At 30.6% G+C, this 24,544-nt stretch overlaps 2 protein-coding genes across 3 annotated transcripts in view; one reads left to right on the plus strand and one right to left on the minus strand.

Moving 5' to 3' along the window:
• Positions 1–5,233, minus strand: part of LOC111626532 (CD109 antigen-like) — a 55,451-nt gene extending 50,218 nt beyond the window's left edge. The window contains exon 1 of the mRNA XM_023369934.1: positions 4,448–5,233. The gene's annotated coding sequence lies outside the window, so the exon portion shown is untranslated. The remainder of the gene's footprint in view (positions 1–4,447) is intronic.
• Positions 5,234–5,762: 529 nt separating this feature from the next.
• On the plus strand, positions 5,763–22,357 carry LOC111626534 (15-hydroxyprostaglandin dehydrogenase [NAD(+)]-like). 2 transcript variants are annotated; one of them, XM_023369939.1, is made up of 8 exons: positions 5,763–6,830; positions 6,921–7,001; positions 8,695–8,818; positions 12,705–12,811; positions 15,402–15,465; positions 18,037–18,113; positions 18,462–18,607; positions 21,938–22,357. In XM_023369939.1, exons 2-8 carry the CDS (start codon positions 6,921–6,923, stop codon positions 22,044–22,046), a joined length of 708 nt encoding a protein of 235 aa, XP_023225707.1. In that variant the 5' UTR covers positions 5,763–6,830; the 3' UTR covers positions 22,047–22,357. The 2 variants fall into 2 exon arrangements, with proteins under 2 accessions (XP_023225707.1, XP_023225706.1); XM_023369938.1 differs by having other exon boundaries at positions 5,778–6,830; positions 15,402–15,498; positions 21,938–22,352.
• The last annotated feature ends 2,187 nt before the right edge of the window (positions 22,358–24,544 follow it).

Raw genomic sequence — 24,544 nt, forward strand, 5'->3', positions numbered from 1 at the left:
AAAAATATGATAATAAACTTCGAATAATTTATCTACTTAACATTTCTTACTCATTAATAACTTTATAAAGTATAATTTTAGATAGCTCTGTTTGAAGTCAATATAACTTCTAATAATAAAAATTAGATTAAAAAATGAATGAAATTCTTTTAAGGTTATTCACATTGATATCTTATATTTCACATATAAAAATATAACAGCAATATCAGATGGTAAATCAGTTAAAAATTTATAGATCCATTTGCAATTGTAGAGCTGAACTTAACAAATTATTCGTGTTAAGTTCTGACCTACTTTAACTGGAAATTTCCGGTTAAGAATAAATAACTGAATAAATTTAATGATAAATTAGCATTTAGAGCTATATATATTTTTTATATTTATTTATAAAATTAGCTGATAATAAAATAATGGAGATATTTAGTGCGAAAACAAGACTCGGGGGTTGGAAAGTCGTGAATCATGTTTTTTTATATCGTGATTTCTCAATAGTTTATATGGACACACTAAATCATTCCCTGACAAATTACAGTCACGTTGTGATTAATGAATAAACATAAAATTCCATTCAATAATTTTCTCTCTCCTTGAAGCGCTGTACTCAAGCTGAAGATAGCCATTAGAAAGATAAACATTTCCCTTTAAGAGCTATAATTAAACGGTTCAAGATGTACTTAATTTGATAATTTATATAATTTTACTCTTCTGTACGAATTAACTTTAAAGATTTCACAATGTTTTATTACAGTAGATAATGGCGTGTGATAAATACACAATTATTCATACGAGTATTTTACTACAGAGGAACCACGAAAGTCTCGTGTAATCTCATAGTCAATTTTCTTTGTAGTAAATGCATTTACAACGCAATTGAGAGGGAAAAGTATGCAAATAAAGAGGACAATGCCGCTAAGTTACATGTAATTAGTAGTCTATTGACATAACTCTACAATTGTTATCATACGTCGAATTTTGGTGGATAGAAATGTTTGCTACTATCAAAATTATGAGCAATTTTTAATTATTTCCAGATAATCTATTGCTTTAAAATGGCTAAAGTCCAGTCTGTATGTCTAATTTACGAGATTATATCTGGACCTACTAGTTAGAGGATATCTCGACAATAAATTCTGTGGGATTAGATGTGGATCCTAGCGGCGTGGTCTCCTCCAAATCTAAATTTAACAACACGCAACAATTCTCTTTGTGACATTGTGAAAGAGAAAATTTCTCAACTATGTCTTGCAACAGTTATCGAGGGCTGCTTTAATGACTTCCAACTGTTGATATGAAAGAAAAGACCAGAACATTTAGAGATATTAAAATTTGTGCAAAGAAAGAAGGAGAACAAACAGATAACTTCTATGTTGTGGCCATTCTGCATTCATACAAAATTAATCAAAATTTCAATTCATAAATATTAACCAATCCAGACTGACGTTTTAATTAAATTTTCTTACATTTATATGTTTATTAGCTGCTACTTTTATGTGAGACTGCGTTGTGATCTTAAAATCTAACCAGGACCAGATTTTCAAATAACTAAACAAGTTACAGCTTAGGGCCTCGCATATTTTCATGTATCATTATCTGATGAAGGAAAGGGTCTGTTATATGTTATAGCTTAGGACATTAAATTCAGAGCTGAATTTAAATTCGTTAATCAATTAATGTCTTCATAAATATGATTTTCCTCCATAACAGAAAGAAAATCCTCTTCAGTTTATATAAAATTATAATACAAAAAACGTAAAATAATATCAAAACATTTAATGAATGACGACTTGCTGTCCATTCATGCGATTGATCAGTTATTGATTGACGTCACTACCGTTCGATACTACAAATTTATAATCGATTAAAAGCATGAAAGACAGACAACAGATTAATTACCCTGTTTTATGAATTAAGCTAGAACTTGAAACATTTCCTGTAAACGATGCTTTAAAACGAATAAAACTCACTCCTAATTTAATTAACACGAATATATTCTAAGCAATCATTATGTATGGCACCTACGTAACTTTTTGTCTGTCTCTCACGCTCTGTCTTATAAGGCGCGACTGTCAGACAATAAAGATTGTGATTAACTGGTAAAGTATCTTAATACACTGTATTATCATTTTTGAGCGAAGTATTTGGATAATTTTAAATATTTTCCTTAATTTAAAATAATAAAATATTAAAGAAAATTCATTTTTTTAAATTAAAAGTATAGGTATTTATTAAATACATTTCGAAAATTCTTGTTAAATTTTATTTTTTATTAACGACAACAAACAATTTTTTCTAATCTTTTTACACCATTTAGATTTTTATATCAATGAAAATAAATAAAATAATGACTTTAAATATAAAAAATAAATATAATTTTATTTTTTATAATTTATATTTTGGAATATTTAATATCTAAAGAAATTATTTTAAATTGTTTATGACTAAATTGAGGTTTTTCTGGAAGATACAGAATGCCTGCCGCTATCTCTAGAATAAAATACCTTAATTTAATTTAAAATTAATGAAATTTATTGATAACAAAGAAGGGAATAGTAATAACACAAATATACATTAATTTCAACGAAAATCATGCATATTAACAATCCAAATTTTAAAAGTTTTTCGCTAATTCACTTAATTTGACGCGCGCCTGGACGCAAGCGAAAACTTAAAAAACGAAAATACTTCACTAATTATTATTATAAAATAATACCATTGAGACAGTTTAATTAAGCAACTTAGTTTACGTCCATTATAGCCAATTTATTCTTTAATTACGATATTTAATATAAAATATTTTACAATAATACGCGTCGCTACGCGACGTCGACTTTACAGATTTTCAAATAAATATTAATATTTATTAATCCTATAACTAATTATAAATAAATTAAACTTAATTTTATTTTTCATTGTAGTTTATATAAAAAAAATATGTAGAAAAAGGTAGAAAATGTATAAAATATGCGCTTCTTCCTGTTAATGATCTACCAATTATGGCTCGAGAAAGTGACAATAAACGGAATGTATTGTGCGTGGGTCGAAACCCACTCAAATATTTAAAAAGAAAAGAAAGCTTTAAAATATGTCCAAATAGTTAAAACTTTAGCTTTAACAGCTTAAAAATAAAATATCGAACTGAAAATCTGAGTTAATGCGGAGTTGTTGAACTCCAGAAGTTGATGCACCCCCATTAAGTTATACATAAGACAATGGAAGGAGTATTTTACACTCTAGTAGAATTTCTTGCAACTTTAGTCATGCAGTAATTATATAACCATAGATTTTTATAAATTGCATGAAATCTCGTGATGCTTAACTAAACAAGTGTGAAATTCGCGTGAATAAACCCGACGAACAGTTAAAATAATTAATGCTTCAAGTGAACTTGGCATTGGAAAGATTACTCAGTGCAAAACAGATAATGAATGAATGTGTAGATCAGTATGTTATTTTTTATTTTAATTTTTAAAGTTATCACGATACTTTTTCGTGAGAGTCAATTATAAACGGAAGTGTTTGAAGAGAAAATAAAATGGAGATTAATCTATCTCTCGATGTAACTTTATCCATTAGTTTGAGTCACGAGTTCTTGATCTTACAAGAGCGTTGGAGCATCACAAACGTGTTTTTATATCTGAAATTTCGTGAAAAAAAAATAGATTCTACACACTTTAATCTTATAAAATTAATTGGATTAAAAGCAAATTACTGTAATTCGGCTCCAAGCAAAGCACTTTAATTGTAATTGCAAACTGTGATATAGTTAGGATTGTAGAATTTTTGCATTCATTTTTTAAAATTTAATTAAATAAAAATGGTTAAATTTAAGTTTATTCTAAGAGGTGGGACTGAATAAAGAATGTCTACACGTTTCTACGGCAGTAATTACCATGAATTATTATTTTCAGCACCTAAACCAACAAAATTCCCATGTAAAAGTCTACAGAACTATTCATTTAAGAGAATAATATTTTAAAAATGGAGCTAAACCAGTTTTTTAACCTTGCACTACATTTTAGTGATTAGAAAACATCATATTTTCATGAGAAAAAAAAATGAAATTTGAAGTTTTGTTTTGACCCAGGGATGATACACTCCATGACGCCTCTCAAATATCTAATCAATTGGACTATCAATTCGAGTGAATTAAACGAATACGTGATGTTATTTAGTAAACTAGCAAATTATTTTTGTACCAATTATAAAATATGACAGAATTATCATGCAAAGTACAAGTCGAGACATTTCCTTCGCCTAAACATATTGATAAAATATACGTAGGCGATCCGGTTTTTTTAAAAAAATCTTCAATAAAATCTTAAGAAATTCTATTTTAAATCTGTCAATACTTCAAGAATACAATATTCTAAGATACACATTATGACGACTTAAACTCGAGTTAAACTTCACGAAACAACGTAACAATATGTAAATTGGATCCACGTACCTGATCTTTCTTACGTGTTTAAGTTACTTAAATATACATCCAGCTCGTACTATATGAGAGATATCATTATGAACATCAGTATCCCAGTTAAGTCTCTATCGAAGAACTGTTCTACTATCTTCAAGCGTGACTTGCAAGGTGTATCACGTGACTGGCGTAAACACCTGTCGAGGCGGAAGGAACCGGTTATCGGTTAGGGTGGATCTATTCAACAGACGTAAAAGGACATGCTGTTTTATGACGTAGAGTTTTTTCGCTATTTTATGCGTGACGTAAACTTCTAATCCCACGTTACATAATTATTTCTGTAACGTGTGATTCAGCAAAATGCTCGGGTCTTATACAGCACGTTGTTTAACTCGTTACACGTGAAAGAAACTCTTACAAAGTGTTAATCCTGTGATTCTGAGCTCGGTTCAAACATTACTCAAGGCCTTTTGTATGGAACTCGAAGGGTTGAAACTGAGTTTTCTCTTCGGAATCGTTAATTTTAACAAACATACCGTGATCTTTGCCATTAAATTACCAAAGTAAAAGGAGAAAAAAATAGGTTTTCCTGTCCCGTTTGCACTTTATAAATGGAATGGAGATAAGAGAGATGTGGAAGATAAACGGAGTGAATAGAGATATAAACTTGAAGAAGAATGATATCAAAGCATCTATATCCTTAGGCCATCATCATTATGCAAAAGTTTACTTGTAAAGAAGTCCTATAACATATTAACTCCTCGAAGAATCTTAATTCTGTAACCTATTTAGACAAGTATTAAAAGTAGGAAATTCTACAGTTAAGTACAATGAGGTCATTCTATCTATGTATTTTTTCGTTTTCCTTTCTAAAAAATATATATTTTTAAATAAAAAGTTGTAATATTTCAATTAAATTACATAATTAATTAATATTAAATTTTGTAATTTATTGCTTTAAATGGATTTTGTATATGTTTTGAACATGACTCAAACTAATGCCGAATATAGATAGATTCACATTGATCTAAAAGAATTTAAATTAATGTATTTTTCACTTCAAATTACATGAAAATGTTGTATATTGTAACATGTAAATTATGTAATATATTGTAAATTTTGACCAAATTCTTCTGGATTTCATTTTTCCTTCATGTTTTTCGAAGCTACTATACTATGATGAGCCTTCGTATTCTGATTCATTTTTAAGTTCTATATATCTGGCTTACGTAAACATTATTCAAATTTTATAAATAACTCGGGTTTGGCAGTTATGAGTCAAAACATTACATTGAACAAATGAGATCATTTTTAAGTTCACTTAGATTGATTTCATTATGGATCATTATCAAGAGTTTCAACATAATTCACCTTGAGGAACCGAAATTAGTCGAAGCTAAAGTTAATGGTGTCATTTAATGGCGTAACTCTCGAGGAATTTAAATGTCACCATTTCAAATATTTGAAAAAAATACGAATGACGGCATTTACGCGTTGAATATTTCATTCTAGGAAAGAATATTGGCGACGTTATTACTCATTGCCAGGGCCTGATTTATACATAAATAAGACTGCAGCTTAGGGCCTGACATTTTTACACGTATCACTATTTATTAGAAGAGAAGGGCCTTTCATACCTTAAAAGCTTCGGGCCACAACACGTCTAACTCCAACCCGGCTCATTTTTTAAAGATAAATAAATAACTTTATGCATTTTTATTTAAATTATAATTCAATTTACGATATTTTCATGTTTTTTTTCTCGCATACTTTTCGTTGGAATCTTGTTTACTGGAGCGAAGTTACGATCACGTTTTCACATTCTTCTCTCGACTGACATCGAGATACAAGGAAGTATTTCTTTGACCTCATCATTTTTCGTCCACTCGACAGTTTACAGCATTACATTAAATGCGACCCTTCCATACTGAGAGAGACAAGTTTTACATTCCCAAAATGGACATGACAAAATCGCCCTTGAGAGTATCTTTCGCTATCACCTACAGCAATAAAACTTGCTTTCTATATCCTTCAACTGTAAATATTTGATTGGATATTTGCCATTTTAACAGCCAAATAACTTAGAAATTGATTAATTAATTAATTATACCAGCATGGCATAATTAATCAATTTCTCCACGTGAATCTAAGTAAAGATTTACTGGAAGTTTGGGCAAAATAATGTAATATATTACTAAATTTAAACTGAAAGGCGCTTAATGACGAATATTTTATAAAATATAAACAAAATTTTAAAAATATTGACCCAGTAACTGATGATAAATTCATTAAGCTGGCAACTTAGGTCAGTTTTCACGCTGTTATCGAAGATTTTATGTCTTGGTTTATCAAGCATCACCCTGCTCCTTACGAATCTTACGTGAAATCGCTACAATAGATCTTACCTTTTAGCACGGTAACTCGTCGATTCTACTAATTTTAGTATAGACATTCTGATATACAGTCAATAAGACAAGTTTAGAATATTAATTAATTAATTTTTCAGATGAAGGTGGGTCTAGTTACTGGTGGAGCAAAAGGAATTGGAAAGGCAATTTGTAATATTTTAGCGAAAAATAATTATAGAGTAAGCATAAAACATTTTTTAATTTTTAAAAAGTTCTGCTTGTGCCATCATCTGTAAACAGAGATGTGTGTACAGTTGTTTTTATTATGTATACTTTAATATATAATTTATGTATATTTGTAAGTTTTTACTTGAAGTTTCAAATATAATTTTCTGTAATCCTTATTTAATACTGTATACTTGTATATAGTATACAATAGCTAGGAATTAACAACTGAACTTACAGGAATAGAGGCTTTATAGAATTTAAAATTTTGATATAATTTTTATATATATTGCATTTCTCTTTACAGATTTTTCATTTGATAAGAAAATAGCCCTTGTACATAATTAGCAATTGAATTTATGAGCATAAAATATTACCTACACGTACTAACAACAATGAAATAGTTTTGTAGAAGTCAGAATGCTAATACTATTATTGATGAAAGTTTAACAAACCTGAAATTTGTTGGCTGGATGGTCTAACAGTAAGTGGTAAGGTGTCGGCTTCCTACTCTGGGAGACTGGGGATTGAATCCAGGTAGTCGGATTTCTTGAAATATATAAAAACTTTCATTATATTGTTTTATTTTTTATGTTAGAAATTGAATTTTATTATAAAGTATAATTGTCATGCTTATTCTTCCTCTAGCCCCTTATTGCTCATAGTCTGTTTTTGGCAACTATGTATTTGCCAATTGTGCTAGTTTTTTTGGAATGTAACTTTTACTTAGTTGGTGAGGGATGTCTACATGTATGTCATTGTTGTGATAGACTTTTCTTTGTTAATTTAAAGAATTTAATACACTATAAATATATTTTTACAATTATGATTGATTTCCAAGTAAAAGTTTCCACTAAGGAGTCAAATTGCTATGAGTGAGTAATATCAAATATTCACCTAGCATTGCATTCAATTCATTCTAATTATAATCAAAAGAAATGAACTGAAATGTATTATTTTTTGATATAACTTATTAAAAATTATTCATCATGAAGTTTAAGAAAAATGTAAAATGCTTTTAAAATGAATTTAATACAAGCTTCCTTATTGAATTATTTTTGCTTTTTGAGATCAATTTAAGGAAAAACTAAATGTAAATAATATACATGAATTCTGTATTGAATTATAGACTGGTATATGTTTGTCATTCATTTCAAATATTTCACATCAAAATAGTTTGAAAAGAATCTTATTTATTCACAATAACCAAATGTAGCTGTTAGAATATATAATATACATTATTATAAAGTTAATGGAATAATGCACACTGTTATAAACACCAAATGATTGCAAGTAGAATATATTTAGGCTTGTCATACATCTAAAATTAGTCAGAACAGTCAAGGATTTATATAATTGTCTAAGATTCCTAAATCATTATCAATAAAGTATACATATTGAAGAAACAATGTAAATTATTCATTCAAATCTCTTACAATTGATTTTACATTACTTTTAGGATGTCAAATGTAGTGTTTGTATACTTATAGTATCCAAAAGAAACTGTGCTTGAAAATTTAGCATTTGTAAAAATGGTGGATCAACAACAGACAATACAATATACATTGATGAGAACTAGTTAAAGTTTTTGGTGACCTAGAAATTTGGTAAAATTTCAAGCTTTGAATTAATTATTTTTTTATTATGTACCTTTTCTTATATAATCATGTTTTATATTAAAAAATGAAGTAAAACAATTATANTTAGGTAATAGTGACAGATGTTGACTCAAAAGAAGGAATTGCAACAGCTACAGAACTTCAAGACTTATATGGAAAAGAAAATGTCATGTTTATGGAATGTGATATCTCATCTTTTGGACAATTTGAAAGTAAATACTATCTCTTCCATGATTATGTTTCTTAATTTGCATTTTCTGTTATTCTTTTTTACCTTATCCCAAAATATAATGTTTAATAAGATAACATTATATGAAGCATGCAATGCCATTTTTCTCTAAATACGTTTTATTGAAGAATTGTATTCTAAATGCAATGTTTTCTGGCACAAAAAAATATTGTAGCGATATTGACACTGTAAGTGGTTGTATTTTGAAGATGAATTTATGTGAAGATATAACGTTTAAAGTGCTAGAGTGCAAGTCACGGCACTTTTGGCGCTTACTTTATGTCTTATATTTATATTATTTTGATATTCCAGAGAATTTGTAACCTAATGCTTTTTTACCATTTTATTGTAAAATTGAAATGAATTCATTCATTAGAAAAAGTGTTTTTTACCTCTCCTGAAAAGGTTGTTTTTTGGCATTTACAACATTATGGCATTGCACGCTTCATATTCAGTTTTTTATGTTAATGTATGGACCGGATGAATACTTTTGTTCTTAAACAGATCAATACCGTCATATAAAGTTCAATGTTGATTTTTAAAGTTAGCTCAAAAATTTGGAAGATGTAATATCTTGAAGTTATTGCCATTCATTTTGGGTTGCAGTTTTCAAAAATTGTAGACCTACAGTATAAATTCTCACTGGTGTTTGACTGTTTATTTTTCTCACCTTCCTTAATCTTGAGAACAGAGTTAGATTGATGAAAATTGAGACCAGATACAGAAAGCTTAGGCAGAGCTGGCCCTACCATAGGGCGAACAGAGCAGCCGCTCCAGGCGCTAAGTCCTAGGGGGCGCCTCAGTGGTAAAGAAAATTAAAGGGTATAAATTAGGGACAACCAAGGGGGGCACCATAATAGGATCTCGCTCCATTCTAAAACTTGCCTCGGACCGGCACTGAGCTTAGGGACAGCAGGCCATGATTAATTATATATGAATTTCGGAAGTTGTGTTATTTCAGTTTGAGGATTTCTCCTAAACAGAGTTAGATAGATAGATGACTGTCATGACTATTTGTTAACAGAAATAGTGTGATGTATATGGAGAAGACACTACTAAAATTGAGAGCATTGTGATGATGATACAATAAATAATTGCTCATTTCTCTTGCATCTTCATTTACATCGTCAGGAAGAAAATCAGCAAGACATTTTTATGAATATCTGTTTGACAGATCATGAATAAATTATTTCTTTAATGATATGCAGTTTTCAGCATTATATTAAATGTCTCATGTTGCTGAAATAAAGGCAACATATTGCAATTTCTCACTGCAAAACAAACTGAAGAGAGAAACATAGACAAAATGCATTATATCTTAAACATAAAACAAACAATAACAAACAAAGGAAATATCAAGCAATCAACATTTTAAATTAAATGACAGTTCAAAATCCAAACAACTTGTTGCTCTCTCTCGGAGAGCAACAACTTATTTTTTTATTCAAATCTGAAAAAACAGATAACACCATTCAGGGGAAAAATTTTGAATTGAAATAATGTGACTTCCAGTTTGCATTGGAAGTTCATATATAGTTAACTGGGGCCTCATACACCGAAGCTTTCCATATCTGATCTTGACTTTCATGTATCTAACTCCTTTCTCAATATTAAGGAAGAAAGGATGACAGTGAGAATTTATAAGTCTGCAATTTTTTCAAATTGCCACCCAAAAATAAAATATAGATAAAACTAAAAAACAGATAAGGTAACATAACAACCAAAAATGGTGAATAAACAAAAATATACTTTTTATTTACTGTTATTTTATTCTTATTTTTATCATTTATATTCCCAAGTGTATTGTGGAATATACAAAATAAAGCATGACTTTTTAGTAATCCTGTGAGGTCCCAGACAGAGTCTAAATCTTTCATCAAATGTGTGAAAAATTTGATTCATTTAAGAAAATACAGTGGAACCTCGGTATACGACCTTAATCCGTTCCTGGTGTTTGGTCTTATACTGAATAGGACGTATACCAAACCAACCTTTTCCATAAGAAGTAATGTAAAAATGATTAATCCGTTCTCATGTAAAAAAAATGGCTGGCTTTAAACACCTCGCTTTCCTGGCTAGTTTCTGCTTGATTTTTCATGAGAGCAGCATGTATCCTTTTAACTTTCTCGCAAATAATTTCTTCCGATACGCTGTCGCCGGCACACGTTTTTCAGTTATCCAAAGCAAAAGCAATTTCTCGACACGATCTAATGTCTTCGATCTCTGTTTAGAAATTTATTTAACCCCTTTCGCAACGTTAGCAAATTTAATAATGTCTTTATTTTTCACGATTGTCGATATCGTCGTTCTCGGAATACGGAATGCAACAGTTAAATCTCGTTAAATCTCGAACACGCATGCCACCTTCATATTTCTCAACAATCTCTTTTTTCAGTTCCGTTGTGATTCTAGTCATTTTTTTATTTTTCTGTTGCCCTTTTGCAATTCATGATTAATAAAAATAATAAAATGTTACTTACAAATTAAAATCAGAAGAAATTTAACAAAGTTATAAACCTTAGCACCGCGAACGTCTAGTCTAGTGTAGTACACCGTAATGCTAATTGTTCATAGATGGCAAGTATAATTGAATTAAGTCGTATACCGAGCAAAATTTGTTTCGTCCAAACAGGACGTATTCCGAATTGGACGTATTCTAAAGCAGACGTATACCGAGGTTTCACTGTATTTTGTTATACAAAAATGCATGAAATAGATCCATTGCAAAGTTACGAAATAAACAATATGGTCAACCTGTGAGGTCATGAGTTTGATTGAGCTTTGTCTTAGACACTTGTAGACATGACAAAATTTAAAAATACATGAAAAAGCATTCCTTTAAAACAAAAACTATCACATTATAAGTAATAAAAACACAAAAAATTCTTAAATGTCAGAAAAAAAATATCACTGCGTGAGATACAAGCAAAAGCTACAAAGTTCGATCAACACTTGAGGACAAAGTCAAACAGAGGTGTCGAATTGATTAACGCAGAGTGAGCTTTCCCACATCCAAACTGGTCATCTAATTTCATCTGGAAACAGAAAGGGAACAATTGGAAGGTGGCGAGAGAAATTTGGGACCAATCAAATTCAGAGTTTTGGGAAGAAATCATTTATAAACCCTGAGATTCAAGGACAAGTGTGGTCACTTCTCTCTATTTCCAACTGTTTGTCCTCTGTGTCGATTTTCTTGTCATTTTGGGCTTCATCTTTGTCATGCCACCTACATTCCTCTGCACTATGCAGACTTCCAGTCAGTTTGCCTTGGGGCTGTTGGTTGCCATCAAAATCCTGTCCAATCAAGCAAATTAAAGACTGTGACCATAGACTGAAGTTTCTACATATCTGTTCAAGAGAAATTCCCAACTAGAATTGTGTAAGCGTTATCTTTCCAAGTAAATGGTTTGTGTGTTGTAAAGGTGACTGTCTCAGTTTCAACCACACCCACATTGTTTGCATCCCATGTTCATCTTGACAAGAAGAAGGATTAATCTCCCCTTCTCCCTATTGGCAAATCTCACAATACTATTTCATTTATAATGTTTTTGTATATATCATTTTATTTTTGTTTTAAAATATCAATTTCTATGATGATGATTTAGCAAGAAAGCAAACTTTCAGAAGAGCTCCAGAATCAGAAATAATGTAAACATGTTCCATTTCATTGTATAAATTAGATATGAAAACTGATTTTGGAGAGAATATTATTATAACATTAAAGTCATAAGTCTCCTTTCTATGTTAATACTTTTCAAAATAATTTTATATTAATTTTGTTTTCTAATTATCAATAATATGTTATTTAAAAGGATAAATCAAAAACAATTGAATCAAATAATAAATATAATTATTTATATACATTACAGCAACAATTGTAAAAGTAGTTCAGCAGTTTGGAAGTATTGACGTAATTGTAAATAATGCTGGAATATTGGATGAAAATAACTGGCAAATGATGGTTGATATAAATTTGGTAATTATCTAAAACATAAAATTATATTAGTATAATACAGTACTTCAATAATAATTTTGTCTGCAAAACAATGCTACTTTTACAATAATTTTACTATTAATTTGTTTTTAATTCTTTCTACCATACATGCATTAATGTTTCATGCTTCTATGGTGAGTGTGGCAGGTTTAAAGTGGCAATTTCTGGCAAGGGCACAAAGAGGGGCAATTGGGACACTTTCCCTCCCATGGAATCAAGTAAAGAATTCCACAAATTATTATCATAAAAGTGATTTAGATATGTAATCTTACACTCTTGACCATGGAACATTTGTGTCTTTTTGTATTGATGCAATACTATATTCTATAATTAATTTATGAAAAACCCAAAAATTAAATAAAAATTTATCGATATAATTATTTTTCTCCAAGCTTTAACCCCCTGGAAACCCTTTTTCAGTTTTTCTGTGGACAACCCTCATTGCTGGTTAATGAAGGCCATCTCATTAGCCTATGTACAGTACCTTGATTAACTATGAATTTCTGAGGTTAAGGCTTGACTCAAAACTGAATCCTGAGAGTAGTGGGCTGCAATGATAAAGATATTGGCATTTGCATTTATCAGTTTCCAACTGTCAGAAAAAAGTATTATTTGCTACTATTTGAATTTCCATAACTGATTATCAGTTCATTATAATCCAAGAACATTTAATTGCAAATTACAAATGAATAATATTATAATATAATACTTCTGAATGAGTATTTTTGATTCTGTTTTGATTCAAACAATCAAACTTTATTTCTGTTAATAGAGTTTGATTGCTGATTAAATTTAAATAGTCACTCCAAATTAAGTGATATGCAGTAGTTATCAGTTTATGCATTGTTTTTGATATCTCTTAATATGAAATATCAGTGATATTGAAATAAATGACAAAGTATTAAAAGAAAAATATAATGTTATATCTTTAAAAATAAATGATTTCTTGATTTTAAGATTATAACAATTTGATTAATTTTTACGAAATAAAAATTTAATTAAAAATGTACTTACATTTTTAAACTTTTCAAATGTTCATTTTTTATCACTACTATTTTCTATAAAGTTTAAAGTTTAAATCTTGCAAAGTTTTTTGTTATAAGAGATTTCACAGATGATATAAATTATAAAATATACATAACTATATTTTGAAATAATCATTTAATCATATTTTTCAATTATGTTGGAATTAAACAATAAACAAATGTAACAGGAACCTGTTGCAGATGTGCTTCTCGGAAAAACAGTGTGTTACAAACATTTTCGAACTTGAAAGTTCTTCTTCAGGTAACTGACAACTGTTAAGCGAATGCAATTCAAATTCAAGTCAAATTGGAATATCATTCAGAATTCTATCGTGTGGATCGATAACATCATTCAGGCATGTGCCCCTCTGCCGGTTGTAAATTATCGTAAGTTCTTGTCTATGAGTGCCTGCCATGCAGTTGACAGGGTGATTTCATCTTTGTGGTTAATGCAATTATCATCTTTTAATGTAGCCATACAGATGTAAAGGGCCTCTAGCCATCTAAGATGGTGTATGTATTTTGTAGGGTGGATCACCTTGGCCTGGTTGAACAACGGCTCTATTTCCATATCTGAGGCATAGATGGCTAGAGCAGTGGTTTGCCTCGCATGTAGAATATCCGCTGTGTGTTCTTTTATTCTCACTTCTAGGGAGTGCTTGGTGGATCCTACATAGATCAGGTTTCTGTCCCATCTATGGTCCATAATCAGGATGATGTATACCCCAGGAGTTGTTCTTTGTTGGGGGGTATCTTTCCCATTCTGTAAAATATCAAATTGTCACGCATCTTCTATAGGCGATGTGAATATTCTTTCTCTTGGCTATTGTGTTGTACAGTGATTTAATGTACGGATTGTATGTAACCAGGATGATGCTAGGTGGAACTTCATTGGGTGCTTGGTTAGGGGCTACTTCCCGGCAGCGCCATTTGCGGATCAATTTACGTACAATCCCAGGATAACCGTGTTCTTTGGCTATTTGTTCAATATGCCTTAGTTCGGCTTGTAGAGTTATCTGAGAAGACGAGTGTGTATAAAATGGCAGCCTTCAACGTCTTAATTAAAAGGGCATATACACACAATATATGAACTTTCAGTAAAAACTGGAAGTCATATTCAATTCAAAACTTCCCCTGAAAGGAGCTAGTTAGGTAACTTTATTACTAACAGGAAAAGTATGATGTATAGGGGCAAGATAACACTAAAGTGAGTTTTTTTTTTTTTTTTTTACTCTTTCCACCCTGTGGGCACTAAGAAGGTACTAAATTGAGGTGAAGGGCATATATTGATTTTTAAAAACTACAGCCCAGCATTGTGTGATGTCACAATAAATAATTGTTTATTTCTCTTTTATTTATTTTTGATTATTTTTTTTAACAGAAATGTCTTTTACTGTCAGATGTAATAATAATAAAATTAAAATAATTTGTTTGTTTTAATGATAAAAATGCTGATATTTAATAGAATTTCATTTTCAAAAATTCAATGACTACATGATAATTTTACATAGTTTCAAAAATGCATAAGTTTTAATTTTAATTTTTAGAATGGATCAATTCATGGGACTCTTCTAGGACTACAATTCATGGGAAAACACAAAGGATATAAAGGTGGAACTATTATTAATATAGCTTCTAATGCTGGTAATTTATTCTTTTATTTTTATGGAATAAAAATAATAAAAATAGTTATATTATAAATTTTATTTTTAATAAAATTAAAATGTATACAATNTACAATTATTTAATTAATAATTTAAAATGTTTTATTTTATGTATAAAATACTTTTAAATATTAAAAATAAATATTTATCAACTTTTAAATATTCTAAATTTCACTTTATATACGAATTTTTATTTTTTAAAATTCACTGGTTTTTCATTAATATTAATTAAAACATAATTTCATATAAAGTATTAATTTACAAAATACAGTAGACAATCACTTTTATGATGTAATTTGTTCCTAGAAAAGTTTCATAATGCAAGATTTCTTGCATCATAACTTGTTCATATACCAGGAAGTGTTCATATAAAGTTTTCCATAAACTTAACACTTCCTGGTCTATGAACAAGTTTTGCTCATCAAGCCAGTTTTCTCCTAAAAAGTAAAGGAATTTACTGTTTAACTTGTTGAGTTTAAGCTGTCCAGCTCTACAGAATGTCTATAATTGATGTAGGAAGTACATTTAATGAAAAAATTATTTCCTATGTTAAGTGTTCCTATGTTAAGGCATACACTGTATATTTTGATGTTTTGTAAAATGGCTGTGCATAGAAAGTTATCAGTTGATGAAGCTTTAACCATACTAATATATAAAGAATGAATGTTCGTTTGTTTGCTGGAAGTAATCTCAGAATCTACCAAATTGATTTTTAAAATTCTTTCATTGTTATAAAGATTATTCCTTCTAGATAAACATAGGTTATGTACTATTTTCATATTAAGAAAGTGAAATGCAGAAGAACAATTTTTATCACAGCATTTCTCTCCTATCATCGTATAGTCATTTGTCTGCTCCCTTTGTCACCAGTGGGCTTTTTTCATCTAATTACTTTATCTATTTTTTTGGATAATCTGTGGAAAATATGGACTACCATAAAACTCAGACCTCTCACTTCTCCTTTCTGATTTCATCCCCTACCTCTAAACTCCCTAATCTTTTGAATGATCTGGACAAATTTTGCTTAGTTTGGGCTGCAATTTGAAAAAAAATTGTAGACCTATAAATTTCCACTTGTCATCCATCTGTCTGTCTTTCTTTAAACATGAGAACAGAGTTAGATAGATGAAAAACAAGACCAGATATGGAAACCTTAGGGCAGGAGGCCCTGATTAACTGTATAAGAACTTTCAACGCAAACCGAAAGTCATGTTATTTCAATTCAAAATATCCACCTGAAAGGTGTTAGATAGATGACAGGTTTGACTCTATTGTTAAGGGAAAAGTATGATGTACAGGAGCAAGCCACTACTAATTTGAGGTGGAGAGCATATATTTTAAATGAAATAAATTAAATATATGATTAAAAATTGCAGCTCGACATTGTGAGAATGCCATAATAAATAATTATGTATACATAACAGCAGGAAAAGTAAAAAGTGCATTTGAAAGATATCCTTGGAAAGGAAAATTTCAAGGATATTTTTCAATATGATATAGTTCAGCCAAACCACATCAGATCAAAAGATGTTGAGAATTTTACTCTTTACAATCCTCCAAAAGGTATACGCTACTTTAAAACTCAGACCCTCACTCCTTCTTAATTTCATCCCCAAAATTGCCAACCCTTTGGCTTGGACCAAATTCTGCATACTTACTCTCTACCACCCTGCCTGAAACATATGCTATCTTATAATGAAGACAACTCAATCCTCTCGAGTTCCAATGCAATGCTGCTCAGTCTCCTGGGCAACACTAGGCATACTTTGCTAGTATTTCATATGATAAAATCCCAAGTCAGAAATACATAGATGCTAAAACTAAAGAAAATAAATCTTATTTAAACTTTGTCAATATAAACACTATATTATTATATTACTTTTTTTAAATTGAAAAAAGGCATTTTATTTTAATATTTTAGAATTTTTTTTTCTTTTTAATGAATATTCTGTTGATTGTTTTATGTTAACAGAAGTATAAAGAAACAAATTCCAAATATCATGACATGTATATTATTAGTTCTTTTTTTATGATTTTTTTTGCAAATAACAAAAAACTCCAGTCTGCATGGACATTCACAAGGGCTTACCTGTCCGGAAAGTGTTAATGTTATAAATTGAAATTATGTTCTTGGAAATAGAGTAACTGTATAATACTATTCAGAGATTTTCAATAAAAAATACAGCAATAAAATTGTACAGTAAAACCTGTGCAAAACAGGATCTTAATAAAATGGAAACCTGTCTAAACTGGAAGAATTCTTTTGAACACAGCAATTTGTTGTATTAAAAGAAACATGTTCAAAACAGAAACAATATTTGGTGCCACATGAGTCTGATTTACACAGGTTTCATTGTATTTCATCAATTGTATTGGAAAATACATACCAGTCATAAAAGGAGAGGGTTGTAAAGCAAGTAGTCTGAATACATAATTTTGCTGTATAAATAAAATGTAATTCAATTAAATTTTAATTTTGTTAAATTTTTAATTGAAATAAATTCTAATTTTTCTTTAGCTATTCATCCATTTCCATTGGCACCCATTTACAGTGCCTGCAAACATGGCATTGTTGGATTAAGTCGTAGCTATGGAGTAAGTGATTTACAAAATTATAACTATTAATAATTGTTTTTTAAAATAACTTTAAAAAAAACAACGAATTTTACATAATTATCTCAAACTACCAACTGATGGAGATCATGAGGCTTATCAAACTGTAGTGGAGCATTAGAGAGTCAAAATCACATCAATAAAAGACTAATTTTATTTGTGGGATGCATTCTGCTCTTCACTAGACTCTCTTCAGCCACTATTACATAAATACTAATAAGTTTTTGCAATTGTTTTAAGTATATGTCCACCAGTTGGTAGTTTTAGGTAATTATGTAATTCATTAAAGTCAAGAAGCTTATTTTACAATAAATTTTATTCTAATAACAGCATCCAATACATTTTGAAAGAACTGGAGTTTGCATTTTAACTTTATGTCCTTGGCCAACTAATACTAAATTATGTGATGAATTTGTCAATAATTCTTCACTACCAGATGTTGCTAACGAACATATGGAAGGCCTTAAAATGATGGAGTAAGTTTCTATTAATAATTTTCAATTAAGTTCATAACTTTTATAGATTCTTAAATAAGAAGTATTGCCTTCACTATATAATCAAAGAAGAGATTATTCAACATTAACTTGCAATTTTTGATCAACTGTGAACACCGTAATTCTTTGGAAAATCACAAGAAAATAATTTATGCGAACATAATTGAAATTAATTCTAATTATTGATATTAATATAATTCAGAAATATCTTATTTAGATCAATCTTCATATAACAAGTTGATCAACTAGCCCAGCGGTTTTTAATTGATTTAATTAAAGGGCACACAAGTTTATCACATTTTAGCAGTGCTGCAAAATATAGTACTAAGCAGTGCCATAACACTTCTTACATGTAACTTATTGCAGTTTTTGTACATATTTTAAAAACTGTATTGATAAAAAATTAAGTGCCTCAAGATAAAAAGTGCAATGTTGGGTGCTCCACTATTAGAAAAGAGTCGAAAAACACTAACAAGCTATTTCTGTAATCTGTGCATACTAATAGTTGCATGCAAATATTATAGTAATCTTGTCATTTATATTGTAAACTATTTTAAGTTTTTCTGTTTATCTATCTTTGTCTGGTTTTGTACTGACTAATGTAAATTAATATTTTCACTTGATTAAAAGATAGCATAAATGTCATCTTGAGAAATCTGGGTTGAATTCTTGGAAGTTTTCAGAATTAATTTACTTGCATATATTGGGTATCCATTTTTCATTGGGCAATGAGAAATGAGTTCAAACATGCCCATTATGGATTTAGTCAAGCAATTTTATTGTGACCCTGGCTATCAAAATCAGTCTAAGAAATTGCTTGAAAACAGCTTGCAATGCCATTTTTTCAAAATTTTATATAACTCAAAGAATTGACACTTGAAATAAATTTTTCTTTATATATTTCCTTGAGATTTTAAAATAATTTTTATTGACACAAAATTATAATTTTTTTCTGTTGTTGTAGTTAATGACTGTATGGTTTAAAGACCTTCTCTTCTTAGAGATCACTTAAATAGTGGAATTTTTTCATATACTTGTAGGATGCTCTTAAATAGTGAAAGCTGTCATTCTTGGTACTTCAGAGAAAGTACGTTTAGTCAATCAAGTAATCTTATAAAAGGTTTATATTTGAGTACTTCTCAAAATCTGATAGACAAAATATTTCTCACAAAACTTATTTGTTTAAATTTCTTTCAAAAAATAGAGCAAATTATTTTATGTAGATTATTTTATGAGATAGATTTGTGAGCTATGTTAATTGAAATCGAACATGATTTGTATATAGCTTACATAGAACAATAAACGGGTATTACGTATATAAAGACAATCTGTAGAGTGTAATTCCTCTGATTCTCTCCTTCTGCCTCCATCCCGGAACCAAAAGTCTGCATGCGTGACTGTTCGCGTAAAGAAAATTAACAGCCAATATTTATTTTTCTGTGTCTGTTTCAAGACACAGTGGTGTCATCCTGACAGGGCACCAAAGAGGTGCCGACCCTGTGGTCACAGATTTGATATTATTGTATTTAATGTTATTTAATATAAAGTCGAAAAATAAAAATAGGAACAAAATAACTTTTCTATCTTTTGCAAAGTTGTGTAATTTTGTTAGTGTGCTGAATCACCTCTTCCAATTAGAAACACAGAAAACTAGTATAGTACATTATAACTCTGAGAGCCCTAAGAGGGCCTTTTTTCAAGCCCACCCTGGATGAGAGCATTACATATCCAGGTATATCCAGAACAGACCATCTGAAAAATTCCTGGACTTCTTTGACACTCAGATTTGATCCTGGGTCTCCAGAGGTAGACGGTAGACTTATGCCTTAATTGTTCTGACATCTGGTCAGCAGTAATTCTGTTTGATACCATATGTGCACAATCTCAACAGTGATTCTGTTAATGCATGTTTTATAACTCACAATTACACAAAATTGTACTTGAAATGGTTCTGAAGTTTTGTTACCTTAAATGAAATGTCTTTGTTGATTATGGTTAAATTTTTCTTGTTGTTACTTATCTAAAAACACAATCTCAATGAACTAGAAATTTCTGTTGATAAGTTTGTCTGTATTTCAAGTGCCTACTGTATCAGTTGAAGTAGTATATTTACCTTAACAATGAAACTGTCTTCTAAGAATAGTCATTTTCATGTGCTTCTTTAAATGACCCCCATTACACTGATGTTTATGTTAACTAAAGACATCTGAAAATAGTTGACAAACAAGAGAACTGTGCAGAACTGAAAATGATCATTGTATTGATAGCCAATGGCCAAAGTGGTAAAGCTTCAACTTACTATTTGGGGAATATGGGGATTGAATCTGGGCAGTCAAATAACCCCAGGAATTTTTTGAAGGGTGTTCTGAAAAATCCAGATATATTCAGCTCCATCCTCACCACTACTCCCATTGTGGGCCTAACTTAACCTACAGTAAGATTGGTAAAAAGGTCCTCTTGGTATCCACAGGTTGGAAACAGTAAACAAAATAATACCAATTGTTTTTTTTTACTATTACATATTATATAGATCAGTGTTTTTCAACCTTCTTGAAAATGCGACCCCTTTACAAGTTAAAAAGTTCTGGCGACCCCCTAGGGCCATATTAAAACTATACCAGTGATTTTAAAATCTATGTATTTAATTTTCTCTCTGTTGAGACAAATTATTGTTGATTAAAATGAAAATTTCAGAAGAATCAACAATAACTTAACACACATAAAGTATGAAACTTCCTTTAATTATAACATTCGGTGCAGGAAGATGTTGACCTTTTTTTTTTTTTTTTGTTTAGGATCAGAATTTTCAGCTCCTACGTTTCTACTTTTTATTTCTTTTTGCAGATCAGCTCAGCACTTTTTCCGCTATCATTTTCTGGGGATGGCCGTAATTCTCGCTGAAATTATTGTTTTTTTTAATGTAGTGTAGGACCTACAAACACTTGTCTTTTTTCTTTTACCCGCGACCCCCGTGTACGGCTTCGCGACTCCCTTAGGGGTCGCGAACCACAGGTTGAAAAACACTGATATAGATAATATATTTTTCTTTGATTTTAAATTTGAATTTGAAAATAGAATATTTGGTAAAAATTTCTGCTCATTTTTAAGATGGCCCACTGAGAATCTAGGTCTTGTCAAATCTGTGATGGGCATAAAAAGAGATCATCTTTCCACAAAAAAGTTAATATTTATTTTATATTTTTATTTTATTTAATAAAACTAATTAAACAGGTAATAAATTATTCATATAGTGACTTTTTTGATTGTTTGTGTAATACAATACCAAATTTAAATTGCCATTTATATTTTTAGGCCATCAATTGTTGCAGAAGCATTACTCCACATGTTGAAGGATCAAAAAACAGGAAGTGTAATGAAAGTCAGTTTAGAAGGTTATCAATATGTACAATTATTATCTTAATAAAAGTTTTTATTGGGTTGCAATTTGAAAAAAATTGTAGACCTGCAATTCTGTACTGTATCATGATTGCAGATAATGCAAACATACACAATCAACCTACTAGAATGGTACATCAACTACAAAGACCATATTGTTACTAGAATTGCCTTTGTCTCCAGAAGATGATATGTGAGATAAGTGGCCTCAATATGGCCGCAGGTGTTTATTTAGTTGTGGGACACGTGGAGACCATTATTGAGTCTATTTACCAATATAAAAGTCATCTGTGTGTAAGTGAATCTCTATAACTCCTACTTTTTTGTCCACTCCAGATGAAATTTTGTTTTGTTGCAACAGACAATATTTCTACAAATTAAGTAGTTCATCCCAACATCTGTTATTGAATTTCTTGAAATCTCTACTCTTCTCAATTCTTCAATCTACTTTTTCATAAAAAGTATTCCGTCATTCTTGTCCAGGGAATTTCTAGTATTATGTATTTAAACTTCATTGTTTGTAATTAATCTTGAGAAAACCTTTGTATTTGAAATGCCTTCATTCGAATTCTTCGTTTTTATATCCATAAATAGTACTGTAATATCGTTGTCCCGAGTCACGCCACACAAATAAGAGTAACAATTAACATAAAATCGGCTAAGAAACTTCAAATTTTCGATACAAATCATAATGTTTGGTATAAAGATCATCCAATTTTCTGTTGATATCTTTCAAATCTTGATGTCACTTCAGAGCGTATTTTATATATATAAATTCCATATCCTTATCCAAATTTACATGTACGATGATAATTGGATTATATTTTTCTCTTAATTAAAGCCAACGAAATGTATAAACTATTCACGTAAACAAATTATACGTATTAACTTTGTTCGTTCTATGAATACGAACAATGGAATTCCTTACAATTCAAATATCTAAAAAAACAAAGTTGTAAAAATACAATTTTACAACTATCCCCGAGAGGACTCTATGGGATACTAACTCCTATTTAGGTGTTACAAATGTGAAAATCCGAAACGCTGCATGACCAGCCCGTTGGACAGGTGCATTTTTTTTGTTTTATCAATTTCATTTTGTGTACGGCAGTATCACATGGACGACCAATGTCTAGCTCCAGAGCAATGTTACCAAATGTTCTTGCTTCCTTGTTCCTGGGATGGAAAAGTGTATTGCTATTCGCTTTTACTCCGAAGGGAAGAGAGAAAGAAGATAGATCGCGAGGCGACGGAAGAGTCGGCCCTAAAGAAGACGGTCAGAAGCTACAAGAAGGGGAATAAAATGCTTTCCGAGAAGCATAAACCCCCTTCGTGGGGATAAATGCTTCTCGGAAGCTGGCCCCTATTTAGGTGTCATCTGCAAGGAGTAAATTTGGAAAACTGCAAGCTGCCAGCCTGTCCAATCGAGGCGCGAACCCACAACCGAACTCCCAGCGTTTAGGGTCTGGTCACCACCGCTATGAGCGGAGACGGAGTCCACTCGGCTACTGGTGGGTCCTTTCTTAGCTTCGTAGCCAAAAATTTTCTAAAAAGTAGCCCGAAAGTAGCTGACTCAAAAAATTCCTTTTTAATAATCCGACATTTGACAATAAAATAAAAAAAACAATTCGTACTTTTCCAGCAATAACTTTAATCGCAGAACAAACATTTTCGGCCAATTTACAGGACAAATAGGTCTAAACTGATCCAAAAATAAGGATCGCAACACTCAAAATACAAGCATAAATTGTAATTTACTAATATGTCGAAAACACTCATTTTATATGCAAAATAGTGCGAATTTTACAATAAACAATCTTGCCAAGACATACTTTTTTTTGCTCTTTCTTTCCTCTGGGCACTAAGAGGTCGGTCCATCAGGGCCCAAGCGGTCTTCGTACTCTGAACACTTGGAGTTCGGTCGTGGGTTTGCGCCTCGCCCGGACGGACTGGCTACGTGGAGGTTTCCGGGTTTTCTCCACGTCTGTAAAGTTTCCCTTAAAAGGCATCCTCCCTAGGCAGATCGCCCAAGTGTTGCGTTGCCATAACTTAACAAACAACAACAAAACACTAACAGGTTCTCTTTTAACAAGACCACAGTGGGGCGGCCGAGTGATGAGAGACGGGTCATCCTGAAAACTTCCTGTGGATTTTTTCGACCCGTCCGGATTCGAATCCGGGTCCCCCAGTACGGTAGGTTGCCACATTGACCGCTCGGTCATCTGGCCGCCATACCAAGGCAGCCTATAAAAATTAATTTTCCTATATAATAACAAATTAATAACTATTAAGAATATTTCAAAAGGATTTATCAAACTACAATTATTTAATTTTAAAGTTAACTAATAGACTTCTTGATTAAACCAATACGTACTGTACAGTACATTAGTAATAATTATATTGCTGTTATTATTAATAGATAAAGAATGTCTACATCCCACAGCACAGAAAGTAGAGATACAAATTAAGAAAAGATCTTGTAGCCGCGGCTCGAAGATCTTTTCTTAATTCGCGGCTTCGAAG

Source organism: Centruroides sculpturatus, unplaced genomic scaffold, assembly GCF_000671375.1.
Source record: "Centruroides sculpturatus isolate CEXI.00-Female unplaced genomic scaffold, Cexi_2.0 scaffold398, whole genome shotgun sequence".
Classification (NCBI taxonomy): Eukaryota; Metazoa; Arthropoda; class Arachnida; order Scorpiones; family Buthidae; genus Centruroides; species Centruroides sculpturatus.